At 36.5% G+C, this 19320-nt stretch overlaps 1 protein-coding gene across 2 annotated transcripts; it reads right to left on the reverse strand.

Annotated features, from left to right (window-relative positions):
* Nucleotides 1-663: 663 nt before the first annotated feature.
* On the reverse strand, nucleotides 664-18560 carry LOC110047897 (PAX-interacting protein 1-like). Of its 2 annotated transcripts, none has more exons than XM_089277631.1 (24): nucleotides 18405-18560; nucleotides 17574-17708; nucleotides 15862-15905; nucleotides 14832-14898; nucleotides 13878-13991; nucleotides 12882-13545; nucleotides 11855-11940; nucleotides 11423-11518; nucleotides 9816-9953; nucleotides 9406-9527; nucleotides 8935-9017; nucleotides 8448-8546; nucleotides 8104-8141; nucleotides 7471-7509; nucleotides 7322-7356; nucleotides 6627-6720; nucleotides 6430-6498; nucleotides 5455-5554; nucleotides 4971-5071; nucleotides 4149-4229; nucleotides 3770-3832; nucleotides 2782-2857; nucleotides 2397-2457; nucleotides 664-1683 (listed from the first exon to the last, which is right to left on the reverse strand). In XM_089277631.1, exons 1-24 carry the CDS (start codon nucleotides 18489-18491, stop codon nucleotides 1671-1673), a joined length of 2505 nt encoding a protein of 834 aa, XP_089133757.1. In that variant the 5' UTR covers nucleotides 18492-18560; the 3' UTR covers nucleotides 664-1670. The 2 variants fall into 2 exon arrangements, with proteins under 2 accessions (XP_089133757.1, XP_089133756.1); XM_089277630.1 differs by having other exon boundaries at nucleotides 7471-7512.
* Nucleotides 18561-19320: the final 760 nt, after the last annotated feature.

The following is a 19320-nucleotide window of genomic DNA, read 5'->3' on the forward strand; positions in this document are numbered from 1 at the left end:
GCTGATGATTAAAGCAGGGGAAGGGCTAAGGAATTGAACAGGAGCACAATTTGTCCGAATGCGAGTCTTCTCATTCCTACTTTTGTTTTTGATTATTTCTTACAAGAGCGTATTAGAACAGAATACGAAATAGCTACACAATTAGTCCGTATGCACAGCTACGTACATGTACGTCCCGGACACATTTAGCCTAAGTTTCCGACTCTTGTCGGTTTTCAACAAATCGTCAATGAAGATCTCTGTTGTTTTAAGCTCCAAACCTGATTTCTCATCATTTCCTTCGTACAATTAAAGGTTGACTTTGGAAATACTAGGTACCTTTAGATGGGACTACAAATACGAGATTGAGAACGAATTTCGAATTTCAAACCCGTAACGTTTCCAGAGCCCTCGCTCTTCATGTTCGTTTTCGGTAGAAAGGGTACCTCATTGGCGATTTGAACTTAACCCAAACAAACTTGGTTGAATAAAATAACAGCGGGTTAACTAAATAAGAAGTATTTCGTTTCAATAGTGCTCTTAAATTTTACTTTCATGTCATGTACAACTGGACAAACGTCTGTAGTCTAGAGGTCGGAGTGTTCCGGACTCACACGGTATCTAGGTTGAGAGTCGACAAAACCCTAAGAAAATCTTGTTGATGTACAAAGAACAACAACTAGGTGGTAGTTAAGTTCTTTTAATCACGTCTATTTGCTCTCGTCCTGGTACTTAAAACAACCACTAGTCTTGGTTGGTCTTCAACAACTTTCCGGTAGCTACAGTAAAAACAACTTAAAATTTCTATTTACAGTTCTTCACGCTAACATTAAAAACTATTGGGTACATACGCCTAAAGTTGTAACGAGATTTTAAAAAAATGCAGCTTACAGTGGTGAGCTGAAATAACTTGATACTATGCAAGGTAACATGAGGAAATACTAAATACTAGCTACTACGTTTCTCCTCATAAGTATACTAATATAAATAATGTCTAGAATGAAACAATCATTTCCTAAGGCGATATCTAAATTTAAATTAAGAAATGGCATTTATAGTGTTTATAGGGGACATTTATAGGGAAATACGGATTCAGATTCAAGGTTCTAGAATTGATCAGCTGCACCTTTGTTCAATTCTACTATTTAACCGTGAGATACGTTGCCTATATCATAAGAACAACAAAAAACAAAACCAAAAAACCATACACAAACAAAAAAACAAAATAAAACAAAACAAAATTAATAACAATAAAAAAACTGGTGATTATTGAAAGAAACGCATCTCGTTTCTAACGAGAAACCAAAGTCTTGTTCTTTTTTCCCTACTCTCAGGGGATTTCTCTTGAATAACGAACATGGCGTCTAAACACCTCCAGCCTCCGTGCATTCAGGGGGTAAACTGCATGACATTCCAAAGTTGAGCATCTCGACGACTGGGCAAACTACATGTATGAAATTTCATCTACAGAAAGTTAGTAGAACTCTATTAAACAAGTTCTTTCCAAAGCACGCTATGTCACCCACCAAGGGAAAAAAAAAATCGTTTTTGTTCTCATATTTATCATACCGATCATCTAACATCGTTTATAGCATTCCTTTCGGTGTATAAATGTACATATTATAGCGATAACTTTCTACGCAACACAGAGATTCCACGATTATCCATCATAATGTCTCGTCGATTATCACCTAGAGTTTGTATCTAATTGAGAGTAAAGGTGAATAGAAGTGCAGTAATATTGCCAAATCCATGTCTGATGACTAATTATTCATGAATAATAAATTATTGTTATTATCATTGAAATCCTTTCATGGACACTGAAACCTGAAGAGCAAGAGCAATGGAAGCTGCCGCGAGTTGCAGAGTTGAACTCATTGCAGGGTTGTCACCCACCAGAACAAAAAAAATCCCTGACTTTTCACTGACTGTGTAGGATGATTATTCTGACCATAAATCAACAAAAATAAGGATGGCTCAGATAATTTTTAAAACAAACTTGCTTTGCATGTACGAAAACATCTAACAATATCATTTGTAGTAACATTAAGATAAAATTTCCTGACTTTTCACGGACTTTGAACAGGGAGTTAGAACTTCCCTGACCTGATACAAAACTCCCTGACTTTTCCCTGACCTTGAATAAAATCTAATTTTCCCGGACTGCATTGGGTATGATTCGAGCTGAGCCCCAACAGAAGATGTGAGTGTACAAGAGTCATACAGGTTCAGAGGAACTTATGGCGAGTTAATGTATCTTTTCCTCAAGCACATAAATGTACCCATGTCCTTTGTATTGACAATATCAATACAAATTTCAACAACAAGGGAATGAAGCCTTGATCCTCATGCGCGGCCAAATTATCAGAGCAGGACTAAGAACTACATGTAAGCGAAAAGCTGATTAGAAAGGATACAAATCTAGATCTAGCTGCTGTTTCAAAACTCCGGACAGGATGAGTTCAGCATTGTGTACATCTGAAAGATTAACAGCAACAATAAACAAGTTGTACAATCGAAGAAAATATGAATTACACTCATAATTTGTTCAAAAAGTGAAAAAATGGTAACCCTAAATAGTCAGTATTTCCTACGAACAATCTATTGCTTTACCAGTTTCACAGAGTTTCCTGAGTTGGTTTTAATAACAGCTGTAATTTTTAGAGGGATCTGCCTCGTAAAAGACCAATCGAATACATTATACACCACTCATAAACAACGGTTACATTGTGGTTTATGTTACGTTCTCCTTGGAAATTTTTCAAAACAATACAACGTAGATGAACTACAATTCCTTCTTACCAAATCCTTTCCTGATAAATTCAGAACATAGCTGGAAATCCTTTTCACAGCTAATTATCAATAAGACAGGAGATCCCTACAGGGAGGAACAGAGAAAACACAAACAATCAAGGATTCAGAAAAAAAAGGAAGTATACAATAGATGCTTACCGTTCAGCAAAAAGATCCGGAAATCCGGAAAATCCGTTCGGAAAATTGTAGACTACCTCCAGAGGTGACCCTCTTTTTCGGTTTGCAAAGGGAAAACAGAAATTTCCTTATCATTTACTAATTTTTCCAGTTTCCACTCTCTCATAAGCCGAAAACAATTACGAAAAATGGAATTGCAAATGGTAAGCGCCATCTCATTCGGTTGGTTTGCTGATTTTGCAAAAACCCTTACCATTATTCAACGGTCATCCCAACAGGTTTACTCTGACAAATGGTAAGCACCCACTGACACCCTATTGCCTACTCAGCAACTAACATAGTTTAGACATACAGTGTATGAGTGATACTGGAGAAAAGGATACCCAAGGACTTGTTATTTCCATAATCCTTTATTCTCCATAACTATAGGAGAACCTTTGTTTACAATATTTGCCCATTACCATAAGCGTTACAGTTTCCGATGGACCTGCAAAGAGACTAATACTGTACATTGAAAGGGCACAGCACGATTAACTGTCCCAAGGAATTTGAGCGCGATGTACCGAATACTTTTTGTGCGACGAGGGTTTAAAAGCTCAAAATTTTACAAAGAATGTATGAGTTCATTAGCGGTTTTGCCACAGAAATTTTGATGTTTTTCAAAGCCAATTTCTCCTCGAATATTACACCCAAAGAGCCAAAAATTTCACCACTTACTAGGTTTCACAAGCTCTTTAAGTTTTTCTAGTAAAATCGTGTCTAGCATGATGCCTTCTATGCGCAAAGTCGTATGTTAATGAGGAAAAATGTAAACAATGACGTCAGCAAAGATTCGCCTATTGCATTATACAATATATACCTGTTCCACAGCCTTGCGCTTATACTCTGCCAGGTGCTGTTGTGAGGGAACACTTGTTAACACCTGTTATGCACAAACATTCTACATTAATCATTTGCAGAGTAGCGAGGCAAGGATGTGAGTAAAGTCTCCCTTTTGTTCTTGCGCAAGATTTTAAAGGTAGACTTGTTTTTCTTTGTGAAAACAGTTAAGACTGTGTCTTTCTGTACCCTTCAAGGGCGCTGAAGAAGCTAACTGCATTATTAATAATTATTAACTCAAGACATGACCACTACTTTTTTTTCAGACTATTCTTGTTTACTCCTAAATGTCTCAATGAACTAATTTACCTCCATAATTTTTTTCCTGCGTGGATTTGGCACGTGAGTTATTAACTTACCTGACCCCCCGCACACTGGATTATTTCCTTCATGGACGCGGGACTTGGTTCAACACTTTGGGTCACATACACCACGATATCCTGTACAAAAGAAAAACAGAACTGTTCAATTTCGTGTCCAACAAAAATCTAGATACATTGATGTAAGTTAATCTGCACTCAAAAGAAAGACTTTGTACCACCATGTTGTGTTCATAAAGATCGAGGATAGCTACAACAACTGAGGACTTTTTCATGTTAGGATGCTCTTAGCTTTGCATGTAGTATTAGCGAATTGTAATTAACGAGTAATATTAGCACAATAATTAAAACCCGCGTGTAAGAACCAACACTTCTTTAAACCTGGCAAAATAGGATCTTGTGTTTTGGGGTACTTTATAGGAATTTAGGCTAAGTAGGTTCTTATTCGTAATTTCAATGAGGTAGATGTTAGTTGTTGATTACCAGGAAAATAAATGAACTTGGGCTTGGTCTTTAAATACACAGTATTTATTCACAACTGTATTATGATAAGCCTAGCACAACTGATTACAAAATGTATATGCAGTGTTGCCTGTAACCCACATATAAGAATCTGCTTGATCTTGCTTGGCTAAACAGGTTCTTATATTTTGGGGTTCTAAAATGGCAAATTTCTGGCAGCGGGTTCTTAAACCACTAGGTTCTCACACGCACTACCACTTGCTAATTCAAGACAGTAGACGTCCTAGAAGAAAGGGGGACAAACTAACGAATCACAGCTCAATGATGGACTCAAAACAGTACCAGGGAATATTCACAGGCAGACGAATGATGTACACGTCTTTATCCTGACAAACACACCTGCAGAAGTGGACGAGATCTTGCTCTTTGTAGCGACGTTACCAATTCCATGTCGTAAATGTCTTCAGAAAGTGAATCCTTTACAGTAAATTCACTAGGATCTGAATGTATTAAACAGCCACTGTCACTTGACTGGAATTTACAGTTTGCCAGTCCAATATGAACGTAATAAAATAATTAAGAGTTTCAAAACAAAACTTGTTCTCCGTGCTTCTATCGAGTTACAGAGAGACTCGTGAAAGTTTAGGAGAACTTGAAAAAGCTGTAGATACACCCCCCTACAACTCCTGTTCCCACAGCATTTCTCGTTCTTCCAAACTTCCACTCCTTGTCTATAAAAATACGGAAACTGTTTTTTAAATGTATTTGTCACTGTAACTGATGCTGAAAAGATTACTTGCCATAGTGCTGTCAGATCACAGAACCTGTACATTGTATATTATAAATATATTATAAACTAAAACTTAAAAGAAAAGAAAATTACCGAGAAAAGCACTGGACTGTTGACTCTTCTCTATCCAATCAGGTGTCACGACATATTTTGCAACAGAGATTCCACAAAGGAATTTCACTGTACGAATTATCTGGGAAAAATCACAACCTTTTAACAATAATCCAATAAAACCAAGAATATTAGCTAGTAAACAGCAAAATTATGAATAATTTTGGTGAGCTTCAACGGAATAATACGTGACTGCGGTTGAAGCATGGTTCATAGTTGGTCAAATGCATCCCGCCAAAATCAGGTCGGTAACTTGATACCGCAAAAAATCAAAACAGTAGAAATGGCAACTAAGATTACGGTAACTAAGACGGTAACTAAGAGTCTGTCTGCATACAAACCAAGTGGCCCATCAGGCCGGATTCCATATCATGAAGCGACTAGGAGTATTTCTACTCCCCCCTGGATGGGATGCTAGTCCATTGCAGGGTTACTCCCAGCATTAAAACTGGCCGGTACCCATTTATACACCTGGGTGGAGAGAGGCACTCTGAGAGTAAAGTGTCTTGCCCAAGAACACAACACAATGTCCCTGGCCAGGACTCGAACCCAGACCATTCGGTCCGGAGGCGAGCGCACTAACCATGAGGTCACCACGCCTCCAGGTAACTAAGAGTACTGTACCCATTTTGTCAAATCAATTCTTTCAGCACTGCATTAATATTTCATCATTTTGCAGTCTGGCCTTGCTTGCACTTAATGACATGCATTTTCATCCCATGATTTTCCAAGGTAGAGTTCAAGAGTTTCTATGATGTTTTCCATCCTTTGCTGGTCAAGTTATTTTCCATAACAAAGCTCTTTGCTGAGGTGATATGAAAATGAACAATCAGTATGAGGAGCTCTCTGAAGTACCTTGAAAACAATGACTGAACATGTACTTTACTGTATGTGTAAACAATTCTAAATGTGTGCAGTAAAAATTAGTAATCGTCCAAACAATTCAAAACAATGTACCTTTCTTGTTACAAGGTGAGTACAATCCTTTACAGAAGTCACTACAACTCCTCCAAGATTAACAATGATCTAAAAAGAAATTTTAAAAAAAACCAAGACAATTTTGTACCATCACCTTCTTCATAAACAAAATTTACACCAAAGCTATAGTCATAAAGAGGGATATTTCTAAGAAAATGACAGCTTTAGTTTCTAACCTCACTTAATCTTGATACTTCTGATGGAACTATTGCAGTAAAAAGAATTCTTGGCCCTTCAGGGTTTTCTGCTTTGACAGGACTTGATGTTCTCCTGTTTAATGTAATTAATGCATTTACAGGTTAATGTCCATTTGCATGTTGATTATTAACTAGAAGTACATGTACTGTTCAAACAACTCTTTCAGATAATACCATGCACGCACGTTAATGAGGTTTAAATTCATACGATGAAGTTCGAATATTAATTACATGTATGTATTCAATTATAACGGTAGCATCTCAATCAAGTTCCAATAACACTCTTGATGATAGAGCGGTTTACAATTGAGTGTCGTAAAACCAAAACCAAACCAATTACTTACCAATTAGACTACTTTGCCGATCTCAAACCGTAGTAAGACCAAAACCAAAGTAACTGCCTGATTACTCTCGACACTCAATTGAAAACCACTCTATAACATCACAATAAAGCTCAAATAACATTGAAATGAACATGTTGCAGCTTAAATTTGATCTTGGTTCAATCTCTCTTCAAAGTTTGATTTTATTTTCCTTTGTTCCAGGTACATTCAATGATAGTGAATACGATGCAAATCAAAATCAAAATCAAAATCCACCTGGTATGAACAACTTTAAACCAAGAACAAATCTGAACCCCATACATTGTTGAAGGACAAACTCATATTGCATACCTTGCTTTTCTTAGCTGGCCATTTTCAGGTGTGCTCTAATGTAAAAATACAAAAACAATTTAATGTGAATATAGTTCTACAAAGCCTGGAATACAGCACAGTAAGTAACTGTATTCAAATTTAAAATAATGAAAGGTTTCTATTCTCACCTGCTCTCCGAATTTCCGCTTTCCATTGTTAGCAGCCATCTGCTGATTACAAAAGAAACAGCAGCTAATTAACGATTGCCAGAAAGGAACACTTGGATCTATCCCTTTGGTGTGGTACTGCATGAGTATACCTGGAGCTAACTCGGACCATTAAATACCTCAGTTCAGTCAATTCAAGAGTTTAAAGCTAACACAATGTTACTAAGAGATTTCAGAAGTCACGATGTTGGACCTTTTTATTCCATGGAGTTAATAGGCATTTTTGTTGCTTGATTCTCGCTTGGTTGTAAATTAAATGATTCAATCTTTCATTCACTAAACAGCTTAGAATTATTTTCAAATGTTGTGAATTATTTTTACTCATGGTATCAGCGTTTCTTGTCACTTTGTTTTAACAAACTCGTATCCTTTTCAGAATTATTTCTGTTTGTGGCAGATCAACAACATGAGCAGCCAATGGAATCTACATATCCCCACTGCTCACTTTATTTTTTAATTAACAGAAAAAATTATTGCTCTGAATATCAACAAACTTGGTTTCTTTTCTGGGAAGGTCACCCCGGATGAAATAAATTAATGCACAGTAACACCGTATAGCTGTGACAAAAAGCAAAAACAAAAGGAAACAAATACCTCATTACTTGAACCATCTGCAGAAGTCTGCCAGGGAACTTAGTAAAAGTAAAAATTATAAGTTTAAGAATAATAAAATGCTATTATTAATAAATGATTCTACCTATAATACATTAATTACAAGAATACCTTGGTGTATCCTCAATTTTCTGAATGATGAAATTGTATAGTCCAGCAAGAAATTACAAACATGAGTACAAATTTATCTTTTGTCTTTCAACTTTAGATACATGCATGTTTCTCATGTAGTCTTGGTAACTCTCTCCCTGTATCAACTACTATATTCTAGCCTGAATATGTGCCACAGATATGAACCATGCATAACAATATGCTTATTCACTTACGTATTAGCTCTCTGACCAGAAGATCTTGAGATATATCCAGCTCATTTGGCTCACCTAGTGTTGAGTACCTCACAAGATTACATGGCGATGGATAACCAGCTAGGCAATAAATCACACAACATAGAAATTACTCCTTGAAATAAACATTCAATTTCCAAGAGTGATGAACATCAAATTTCTCCACAGAATTTCAGCACATACTGTAATCAAGCTGACTTGTTATGAGAACACAAAAAAATCATAAGGGAGCGAGAAGTCTGCAAAGATTCACCAGCATGAGATGTGTAAATGATCTGCAACAATCAGCTAATTGAGCTGCACATGTAGTGCTGTGAAATGCAATCTTGAGTCCTGCAAATCCCCTGAGGGGCATCCCACAAGTCACTTACCATCGAGGGAAAGACCACTGGCTCAATCAGTTGGACTCTAACTTTTCCTAAATGATATTTAGCCACATGCAAAATCAGTAAATATTAAATATACTTACTGGTAACAATATCACCAAGCCACTTGGCATTTACACAGAATATTCCCCATTCCCTTGCCTTGGTATACTTGTCACCTGTCGGACTGTTAGTGATAAGGATATCTAATTAGCCTCCTGGTGTACAAAACAATAGTCTTTTCTGATAATGTAAAGCTGAGATAAAAGCTGTAGAGAATTTCTTCCAGAATTCTTTAAATATATGTATAAAACAATGGTCAATAAGGAATATTTTCTCAAGCTTTCATTTTGCTTGGATAAATTAATGAATGATCATAATTCAGTGCATGTGACATCATGTGTGCTTGTGTGCAGTAAACTGATCTTAAAAGCTTCAGCAACCAATCAAAGTCACATCACTCAACAATCGTTTACAGGGACCATTGACTAGAATTGGCTTCCATTCTTCTGTTTTCATAGAGGAAAACATGCCATTATCAAAGCCTTTCTGTGGAAACAAAAACACTGCATTACCTTTTACAAATTATATGAGTGTTAGAACGAGTTAAATATCCAGTGTATTTTGCGCCGATGATGAAAATCATGTTCTTAAGAAGTGTACGCTCTGCACCTGTGTACCCTGTTACTGTAATGACCTGCAATCAACAAAAACCATTCAGTCAGTGATAATAGATTTATGTTGTGAGTCTGCAGAACATTGCACAAAATAGAACACATGATACACGTACATGTACATTTACATACTGTCATGAGTAGTTTATATAATTATGCGCCCATATGTTCATGTCTTGGCTACCTTAAACCAGAGTGGAGTAAAGCAATGTACATGTATCAACTAAATACTCAAATTATTACTACGCATTACTCTTGTCAAACACTAATGAAGAAGGTCGCAATATTAAAGAAAGCAAATAATGACTTACCATACTCTTGCACTGGTTCACCTTATCCTTAAATGGGACAGGCAGGTGGAGTGGGTTAGATGGTGGAAATAAAACCTTCGCTATTAACACGTCATTTAGCCAATGTGCTGTTACAATCCGCTTCCCATCTGAAATTGCCTGAAAAATTAATTACAGGTATAAATATCATATAGTTATAGGAACTTTTATAACCATTTTTACTGCTGTTATAATGAGAAAATCACGCAGAAAATATCTATTTGATGCAAATTATTTGATGGCATTATCATTTTACAATACAATACAATACAATACATGAATTTATAACGTTTAAATTGATACAAGTATTTATAACGTTTTTTAGATCTGTTTCAAACTCCTTTTTTAGGACATTAATTAACATCATTATTATAATTGTCTTGATACTGTTGCACAATGATACTGTTGCACAAGGATAATTAATACTGATGTGTTAACAGCAAAGGTTTTGTTTCCACCATCTTGGTCTACATGGATACATTTCTTAGTAAACAGGCCAGGAGATACATTGCAGCAAATCACAAACTATTGTATATGTACTTGTACTTGATATTACAATATCTACAGCTGTAGACATAAAGTATTTCTCAGTAAATTGTCAGGTGATAAGATGATAAACATTGTAGAGTGTTTTTGAGCTCTGGAAATGAGCACAAAATAGATTCATGTACTGTGCTGTACTGCACTGCACTGTACTGTATTGTATTTTATTATATGGAGAAGAGTGTTTTACTGGGAACTAAACCACTCGTAGATTCCATACGCCACTTCATCCCGGACCCGAGTGGCGTATTTTCCGTATGTCACCTTTGTGAGTGTCATATCGTTCAATGAAATCACGATTCCCACCTTTTGCTTTTGTTGAATTGGTTTCTCCATATAATAAAAAGAACATTACACGTTGGCTCGAAGATATGAATTTTATGTTCAAGTGGCAAGAACAATATCTCATGAGTGAGCGAAGCGAACTCGTGAGATATTGTTCTTGCCACTCGAACATAAAATTCATATCTTCTCGCCACCGTGTAATATCCTCTATGTATTGCATTGTAAGCAACCGACTAGGAATATACAGTACATGTATACAAATGTACAGTATGCTACATGTACCTTCATGAGCCACCACAAAATTGATATTAATTTAATTACTAACAAAGAGATAACAAAGAAATAATTATTCAATCATGTACCAATAAATGGAATATTTGATTGCAATTAGAATTCAGTGGCCCTCACTTTTGCTGGACAAAAATAGTTCTTAGAGATTGTAATATTTTATATGAATTACAAAATGGTTATTTTTAATAAAGTGGCTTAGAGATTTCCCTCAGCCATTTCACTCCAGACCTTGGTGTGAGAGTAAATTTTGTTTGCCCAGTAAACATGACTGTTCAGTCAATGTACAGCACTTTTCAATAACTATAAATTATTTGAGAGCTCAGTGGGAAAAAAAAAAAAAATAGTAATGTATTAATATATAATCATTAATAAATCAATGTATATGTATTAAGTACATGACTGTATAGTCTGATTTGTCTTGTTGCACACAGCTAACATTGCTATTAAACTGAATGTCTATGTAATCTCACCTTTTGATAAAAGTCTCCATGTTGATTAAGGCATAGTAGGTGGGTACATTGTTTTGAGTAGAATGGGCTAACTTTACCACCATGCTGTTCTACTACCTAAAAACAAGAAATTGCTCCTTACGTATGTTTTCCTGGACAATTTTCCTCCAAGGAAACCATCATAAAAACCCCCAGTCTTTACATGAGCCAGTTATGAATTTTGACATTCAAGAACATGTACTAAATGTATTTATTTTTTAATTAGTGGTTTGGAGCATTTGTACTTAGTTTAGAGAGGGTTAACATTATTGTGACGATTCCACTGTACATGTTCATTAACATTGGTGTATAGAAAGAGATCACACAGAAACAAGGTACAGTGGACATACATGTATGCATGTGATCAAACTTTTTATAACATCTTATAATCATATAAATACAGATCATATGTACCTCAGTCCATGTATTGAGGATAGAAGGATCCATACGATCTGGATAATCTGATATGACAAAAACACAGCTGGCCAAACAATTGGACCCTAAACAAGGTATACATGTAGATTAAGACAATGTTGTTAAAAACATTTAACAGGGTGCAAGCACATGTACATAGTAACAATAATAATGTATGTGCATGTACAGATTCTCTACAGTCACAGTGAGGCATGCTCCACCATTGCCATTTCACAAAATGACTGGGAACAAGACAGTCGCTACAAATGCAATCAACATTGCTGAAGTGGAGTCATGAAGAGGCAGGCCTTTACCAGAATACTGCTACATTGTCAGTCATAGAAAAATCTTGAAGACTGATGATGAAGTGAGTAAGACAGCCAATTTTTAGACCATCAATGTCTCATTGTGGTGAAGTGCTCTACATTTGTAAATTTATGAAGGTTTAAAGGTTTTCAAAATTGAACGGCACTTAGAAGAGTTTGCTGGATTACATAATTATTCCAACTTTTAACCTGGCACAAGGGCATACATGTAAATCTAACCCTTACGTTTCTTGAATACATCAGTCACACAATTGGCAGTCTTACAAATTTCAGGAAGCTCTGCCCATTACTGGAATGCATTTTGTTCCAAAACCTTTTATTACCATTGTCAAGGCCTGACATGTCAGAGTTGAGCAAAGTTCATATTAGAATGCATTGACCTCCCATAGGCTTCCCCTGCCAAGTTCAAAACTTATTAGCATTTTAAACTACCTCAGATATTGTTAGTAATGTAAGTAGCCCATATTGCTTGTAATTGCATTTTCTGTACATAACTGTATTCAGTATTGTATTGCCAACATACATGTAAGTAACCTGTATTGTAAGTAGGGTAAGTATTAATTGTTCTGTAAGTAGAGTAGCGTAATGAGACCTGCATTGTAAGTACATGTAATGTTAACTTTGTAGAATTGTGTTTTGTAAACTAAAATTATTACTATTATTAAAAAAAAAATACTGTAGATGCATTCTTAGTTTCCAACCTTGATCCTCTGCAGATTTTCCTGGATCTCGTTCATTTGTTTCCTTGTTTTCTTTCTCATTTTCAGGGTCAACAATTGCTTCATTGTTATTTTCAACTATTCTAACACCACTTAGTACATCTGCAGCTACAACATCTCGCCCTGCTTCTGTTTTTTCTGCCTTTTCAGAGGTGTTGTTATCTTTCACAGCACTCTTCTCCCCTGTCAAAGCAGCAGTGGTGTTTGCTCTGCTTTGTACAGTTGTTACAGACAAGTTGCTATCTCTCACAGCACTCTTCTCTTCTGCTGAAGCAGCAGCTGGGTTTGATCGACTTTGTACAGTTGTTGCAGACAAGTTGCCTTCCGAGGCAGTGGTAACTGCTGGAGACACAGGGCTCAGGAGTGCAGATGGCATGGTAATGACTACCCTTGAACCTGTCTCCATGGGGGTAGAGACAGATGTGTCTTGAGGGACACTAGCAGGAAGAGGTGTCGCTGTCGTTCTGTCATTTTCATCAGGTGTCAAAAGGGAGCTTGTTGTTTCAGTCTCTGTTTTTGTCTGTGTTTTGGAGGGCACATAGCTTCTTTCATCAAGCCTCTTCTTTTCCTTTATACTGTCGACAATCCAGCTTGGCGTGACTATCTTGATACTGTCAGTGTGCTTCAAAGCACATTCATATTTTGCCTACAGTTTATAAAACAAACTACAATTAAGGAAAGACTCAACATCTTCAGATTTGAACATTGTACTGTATGCGTAACAAACAAGCAGACAACTGAACTACAGTGTATCTATCCAAGGAACTCTGCCTGCTTGGCAGGGTTACATCCCGGGAGGAAAATCAAAGGGAAAAATACATGTAACAATAATGATCAAGAAAATAATTCTTAATTTTTAAACTCATCAATCTGTGGTTTTGATGCTTTCTTTTCTCGTCCTCATAAAAGAGCTATGCACAGGCACTTTTCCAGCAACGATTCTTGTAAGTTATAGGCCTACTACATACATGAACTTACCCCAGAAGGCTGGGGAATCACAAGATGACTACAGTTAGCATCAAGGTTTAGTTGACATTGCCCTCCGTAATATGTTACCATGGCCCATAATGCATCTCGGTCATCAACTGGAATCTGTTGAACAGTACAAGTTTACTTACTTCAATTTCCAATAACAATTTTCCATGTTTCTGCAATGTAATATTTAGTGCTTTCACAGTAGACAATATTGGGAGGGTTGCCTAAAGATACAGGCTACACAATCCATATACCATTTGAACTACAGTATAACAATGTTTGGAATTTGGGTCTAATTAGAGATACATGTGCATGTACAATGTTTGGAATTTGCCATCCAACAATCCAGCATTTATGTGATCCTTGTCAATATAAAAAAGTTGTAGGGTAGGGAGACCAGTTTTATGCCTAGCTAATAAATTCAAACTAGCATTTATGTGCAGGCAATCTTTGAAAAAGCGATGGCCTTGTCTCAAATTTAGTATTAATAATAAGTATCATTTTACAGCTGTATTGTCTTTATAAACTGAGATTTGGAAACCCTTCAAACCTGGCACAAACTGAGAAATGTGAAGTCTTTTATTCATATTGTTTTAAAGAAGTCTCCACAAACAGATTGCAGGAATGAAGCTGTTAGAAAAAAAAACTAAACAAAACTAAATCAGCTGATACACAAACTAAGCCACTTTTCTGAAATGCACAAAAGCTGTCCCAAGGTTTTTTTTTTTTTTAAGTGTAATTTACGCTGGTAATATATGTGTGCTCTTTTTTGCTGCTGAAATTAGCTGGCAACTCTGATCTTCAAACAGATCTTTTGTTCATCCTTGATTTGGAATCATTTTCATATATGTATGTCTTGTTTCATGTGCAACATCTCATATTGAACTCACAAAAAGTTGACAGACACAGGGTGGCGAAATAATAATGTAACTGGACACATGTAAATCGTAAACTGACCTGTGAAGGACAAACCACGACTCCTTTGAAGAGCAGCTGTTCTGATTCAGGTCTAAAGGCTCCACATCTGTTTAAAGTTAAGTGATGAGGTGCTCTTTGATCCAGATCACAAGATCTGCAGTATGTTCACTTCACATGCAATGTTTCAGCTACGGTGGTTTGTTAGCATATACTTGCTTCATTTAAACTTTCCTTATGTCAAATGCATTTGTCATAAATCTTAGAGCTGGGCAATAGTAATCGTCATTATTATGACAAGGTAGTCTTAGGTATATCTGAGTATTCTGATTGGCTCTTTCTTGGTAAGAATTTTGCCCTATGGACTTTTTCCATAGAAACAGTTATAAGTCGGGTATCTTTTTGCCATACAATAAGTTACCTAGTACACTTACTTAACCTCATTACAACTACTTACTAACCTAGCTTGCTCCAGCCATACTGAAGACTATTGGCCATCAAATGTTTTTGTGTTGTGTACTGCCACAACCTTGGGCCAATATTCCCCAGTATGGCCCTTGTGCTTGGATAGTAAGAGGCTATAGACCATATTCAACCTTGTTTTTGACTTGATAATTCAAAAGAATTTTTATTCTCAAACGAGGTTAGTTGGGCTAATTTAAATGCATACAAAAGAATTTTAAATCGGCAGCCATTTCCAGTATGAATAGGGCCTATTATGCAAGGGATTTGGAGGATTCAGAGTTATTAATAAATGTAAAAGTGAATTCAAGAAAAAAATATAAATGTAAATGCAGGCTGATGTGTTATACATATAGGGCTGGACAAAAAGTTAGTCTAGAAAATAGTTCAGAACATTTATGATTGTGATTGTTATTAGCCAGAGTGATTACTTTGGTTTTGGTTTTATAACACTCAATTCAAAATTGCTTCAATTCATTACTAGACAAAAAGTGAACTACATGTAACATGCAGATACATGTAATTTGTCATTTATATTGCTATGAACATCACATTGATGCTTGATTTCTATTGCTAACATTACCCTTTTTCTTGTTTTCTCAAAGGATACGGTAGAAGCATTTTACAGGCTGCACTTAAAAAGACCCACTTTGGCTACAATTGTAAAGAAATACAGTTTACTGAAAAACACTGATTGATAGTATACATGTACATGTGTACAACATAGTGCATGGTTTATATATATCTATTATACACTTAATTGCTGGTCATTTTGTTTTCCCAAGAATCTTGAGGGAAACATCAAGATTCAAGGGAAGAAAAACTAACTGCCAGTGATTAACTGTTTTTGTTATATAGCAGGAGTTAAGTGTAAAGTATTAAGGGAAGGAGAAGTCAAAGTAATCTCTGGTTGGTGGAAGAGTAGGCAACAATTATGCAACTGTTGCCCGCCAGGGCGACATTTAGATTTAGCTACAGGGAGCACACAATGCTTATTTGACACGACAAATTTCTACTAACCACTCCTCCGGTTCGCAGGTTTTCTTGCACATCCAAAGTCGCCTACATATAGTCTCCGCACAGAAACAAAATGTTGCAAGCTGGTACCTGAAGCATTTTAGAGAGATTCCGCGATAACAACTGGGAGCAGGGGAAGGATTTGTAAAGATTTGTTGTGTCAAAAACCATGTGTGGGGAGATGGAGGGGAGCTCAAGCTCTTGCTGGATGACGTGTTTGGTATTAGGGTAATGGTACGATCATGTTGCGCAAAGCGATTTGAGGAAAAACTTTGCAAACATTACAATTCTCTGACTGTGCAGAAACTATTGAAAAATAAATTTGGCCAAGTTATAAAAATATCTTTCGACTTTGTTTTGTGTTTGGTAGTTTCGTGGAAGCTGCAAAATTTAGAGACTCACACAAATTTTTCGGACTGCGTTCAAAATGTTTGGGCAAAGAGTTCCCTTGTCAATAATATATGTAAACCAAAACATTTTTTGCACAGCATGAAAAGGCCTAGGTACAAGTTTAGCGCTACAGTGTTACACAGGATATGTAGGTACATTGTAGCAGTTTCATATAAGGGACGACAAAAGAAGATAAAGGTTTACTACAGTGTATTCATTCTTTTCATTCCTCTATTTACTCTCTTCCTAGTCAACAAGATTGTGTTCCCTGTGATTTAGCCATTGCCATGTGACCATAAATCAAACAATAAGTATGTGTTAGATTGAACTAAACTCCAGCTATATAACAAATTATTGAATTTACTTTTCCCTTGTTTCAAATCATGCTAGAACTGTTCCAAACGTCGTGCTACTGCAGTGCCGAACTCAAACGAATTTGGCCCAGCAATGGCATGACAAAAGAATGGCAGTGCTTTCAAATGTCAAATTTAATTCAGTCACGCCGAGGATCAGAAGAAATTTGCTTTGCTGAAGACTATTTTAAATACTAGAGAGCAATGGCAGCTGATGCAGAAGGCTATGAACTCAGTTTGAAACAGCATGAGTACGCCGTTTGAAGCCAAGTTGTTCTACTGCCGTATGGCACAGCAAGGCCTGCTGTGCTAACTAGTCGTGCCAAACTTAATTCAGCCTACTGAACTGAGTAGTTTCAAATGTTGTGCTACTGCCATGCTTAAGTCAAATTTAATTCTTGAATTTAGTTCATCACAGCAGTAGCACGGCATTTGGAATAGGCCTAAGAATGCGAAATGTTGAGCCAAAAAGAAAGAAAAAAAGTTGTGTGCCTCCTAGCCTTAATAAGGGCAAGTGAAGCTCCTCAGATGTTTTAAAAACCAACAAACAGAAAAAGAGTACCTGCACAATTGTCAAGTTACATTCCTTGGCTTCACCAAACTGAGGGAAACTGGTATCTGTGGCAATGACGTGAGTCACAAGGTCACTGATGTAAAACTCACGTGCTGCACCGCCAGATTTCAAGACTTGCTTCACCTAATTTTTCAGATTACACAAGATAGAGAATGAATGATAATCAACCCATCTTATTACTGTGATTTGGGTAGAGCATATGCATATGTATGTACACTGTACCAAAACTGGGCAAGAGCTGAGCTGAAAATTATTTACAGTATATACTTGGTTAATCTGTAACATATGAATGTTAGAAATACATTCCTCCAGGAGTTGAAAATTATTTCTTAGACAGCAGTGTCATGCTAGCACTGAGACTAAATTCTTTTATAATCAAATCAAATCCTGTTTTCTTTCAGCCACAGACTACACGGTAAAAAATGGCTTTCCAAAACGAAAGACCCCCACCCTTACTGGAGGGTTTTCTTTTTTCTTTCTCGTAGGTTTACTTCCAAACATTGCTCAGTAGAATCTGGTAGATGTCAATTAATGACTTTGATGATTGCACTAGAATGAATTCCATCCCTTACCCTGCGAAAGAAACAGAATACAACTACCCATGTGAATACGATCGTGAAAGATTACCGTTGGCACTATGAATTATACTCTGTATGATCCTCTGTTTTCCAGAAAATGTCAAGCGAATCTTAAGATCATAACAAACATAACAAATAGAGTCTGTTTACACAAACCTTGCATCATCCGAAATGGACACAAATCTGAATTTTTGGGAGGTACCTTTATCTGCGATTGCACATTTTACAATTGAAATCATACCTCTTCATTGTTTTCTTCAGCTAGGAAGAATCTGACGTCCTTAAAAATGTCTTTTTTCTCCTGGTTTGAGGTCGATTCGAGAGCCATGTTCAAATTTCTCGTTTCGCCGCCATCTTGAAAACTAATTTGGCATCTGGCACAAACTACTGGACTCGACTGGCGCGAAAGAAACTTGTTACCAGTCACCCCCTCGATTTGAGACAGAAAATTCCTGGAGCGACACATTACCCTGGAGGAATAGAGAGTTTAAGGTGGCCGAACACAGTTTTCGCGTGCGCTTTTGCTCATACAATTCAGCGCGCGCAAGTATTGCAAAGAAACAAACATGCCGTCAATAGAGCGATCATTTAATTTACTCAATACTCGCCTTATTTGTGCTATTTTTCTCTATAATTGAACGCAGTGTATTGATGGCTTTAGTCTTTTATTACAAAGATATGTTAGAAAAGGTAGCGATGCAAAGAACCCAGCAATTCTCAGCTTTTTCTTTGTTACCGAAAGAACCCAGTTAAATGCAGCGCATGCGTAGTAAATCAAAAAATTGCGATTGAATGAAAAATTGCATTCTCGGAAATACGCCTATTTCTCGAGAACCGCTCATTAGAATTTTACGAAATTTTGCACGAAAATACTTTAGGAAATAAGTAACTGGAGTATTGAAAATAATTGAACTTTAACAAAGGAAATTTGAGATATTCCAATGAACCTTCAACAAGGGATAATTAAAGATCTCTCTGTTAAATTATTAGCAAAATGGTGTCAACTTGTGAGAATCGTTACAAGCTTGTTGCATGCAAATTATAAAGAAAATCTAATGACTAGTTTTTCTACAAATAAACAAAACCGATTTTAAAGGCCTGTTTATATTTATTCACGTTGCCATGGCAACGGCACATACGTCAGCTTAACCATCAAA

This window comes from Orbicella faveolata, unplaced genomic scaffold (assembly GCF_042242905.1).
Source record: "Orbicella faveolata isolate gen_17 unplaced genomic scaffold, um_ofav_v1 contig_46, whole genome shotgun sequence".
In the NCBI taxonomy this organism is placed as follows: domain Eukaryota; kingdom Metazoa; phylum Cnidaria; class Anthozoa; order Scleractinia; family Merulinidae; genus Orbicella; species Orbicella faveolata.

What these genes read in the sequence shown, in the direction of transcription:
- LOC110047897 (XM_089277630.1), bottom strand. Translation starts at nt 18,491, where the DNA reads ATGGCTCTCGAATCGACCTCAAACCAGGAGAAAAAAGACATTTTTAAG. An exon ending in AAAATCTGCAGAGGATCAAG is followed by an intron (nt 11,941 to 12,881) that starts GTTGGAAACTAA and finishes TACCTTGTTTAG; the next exon opens with GGTCCAATTGTTTGGCCAGC. An exon ending in AGCGGAAATTCGGAGAGCAG is followed by an intron (nt 7,357 to 7,470) that starts GTGAGAATAGAA and finishes TTTTTACATTAG; the next exon opens with AGCACACCTGAAAATGGCCA.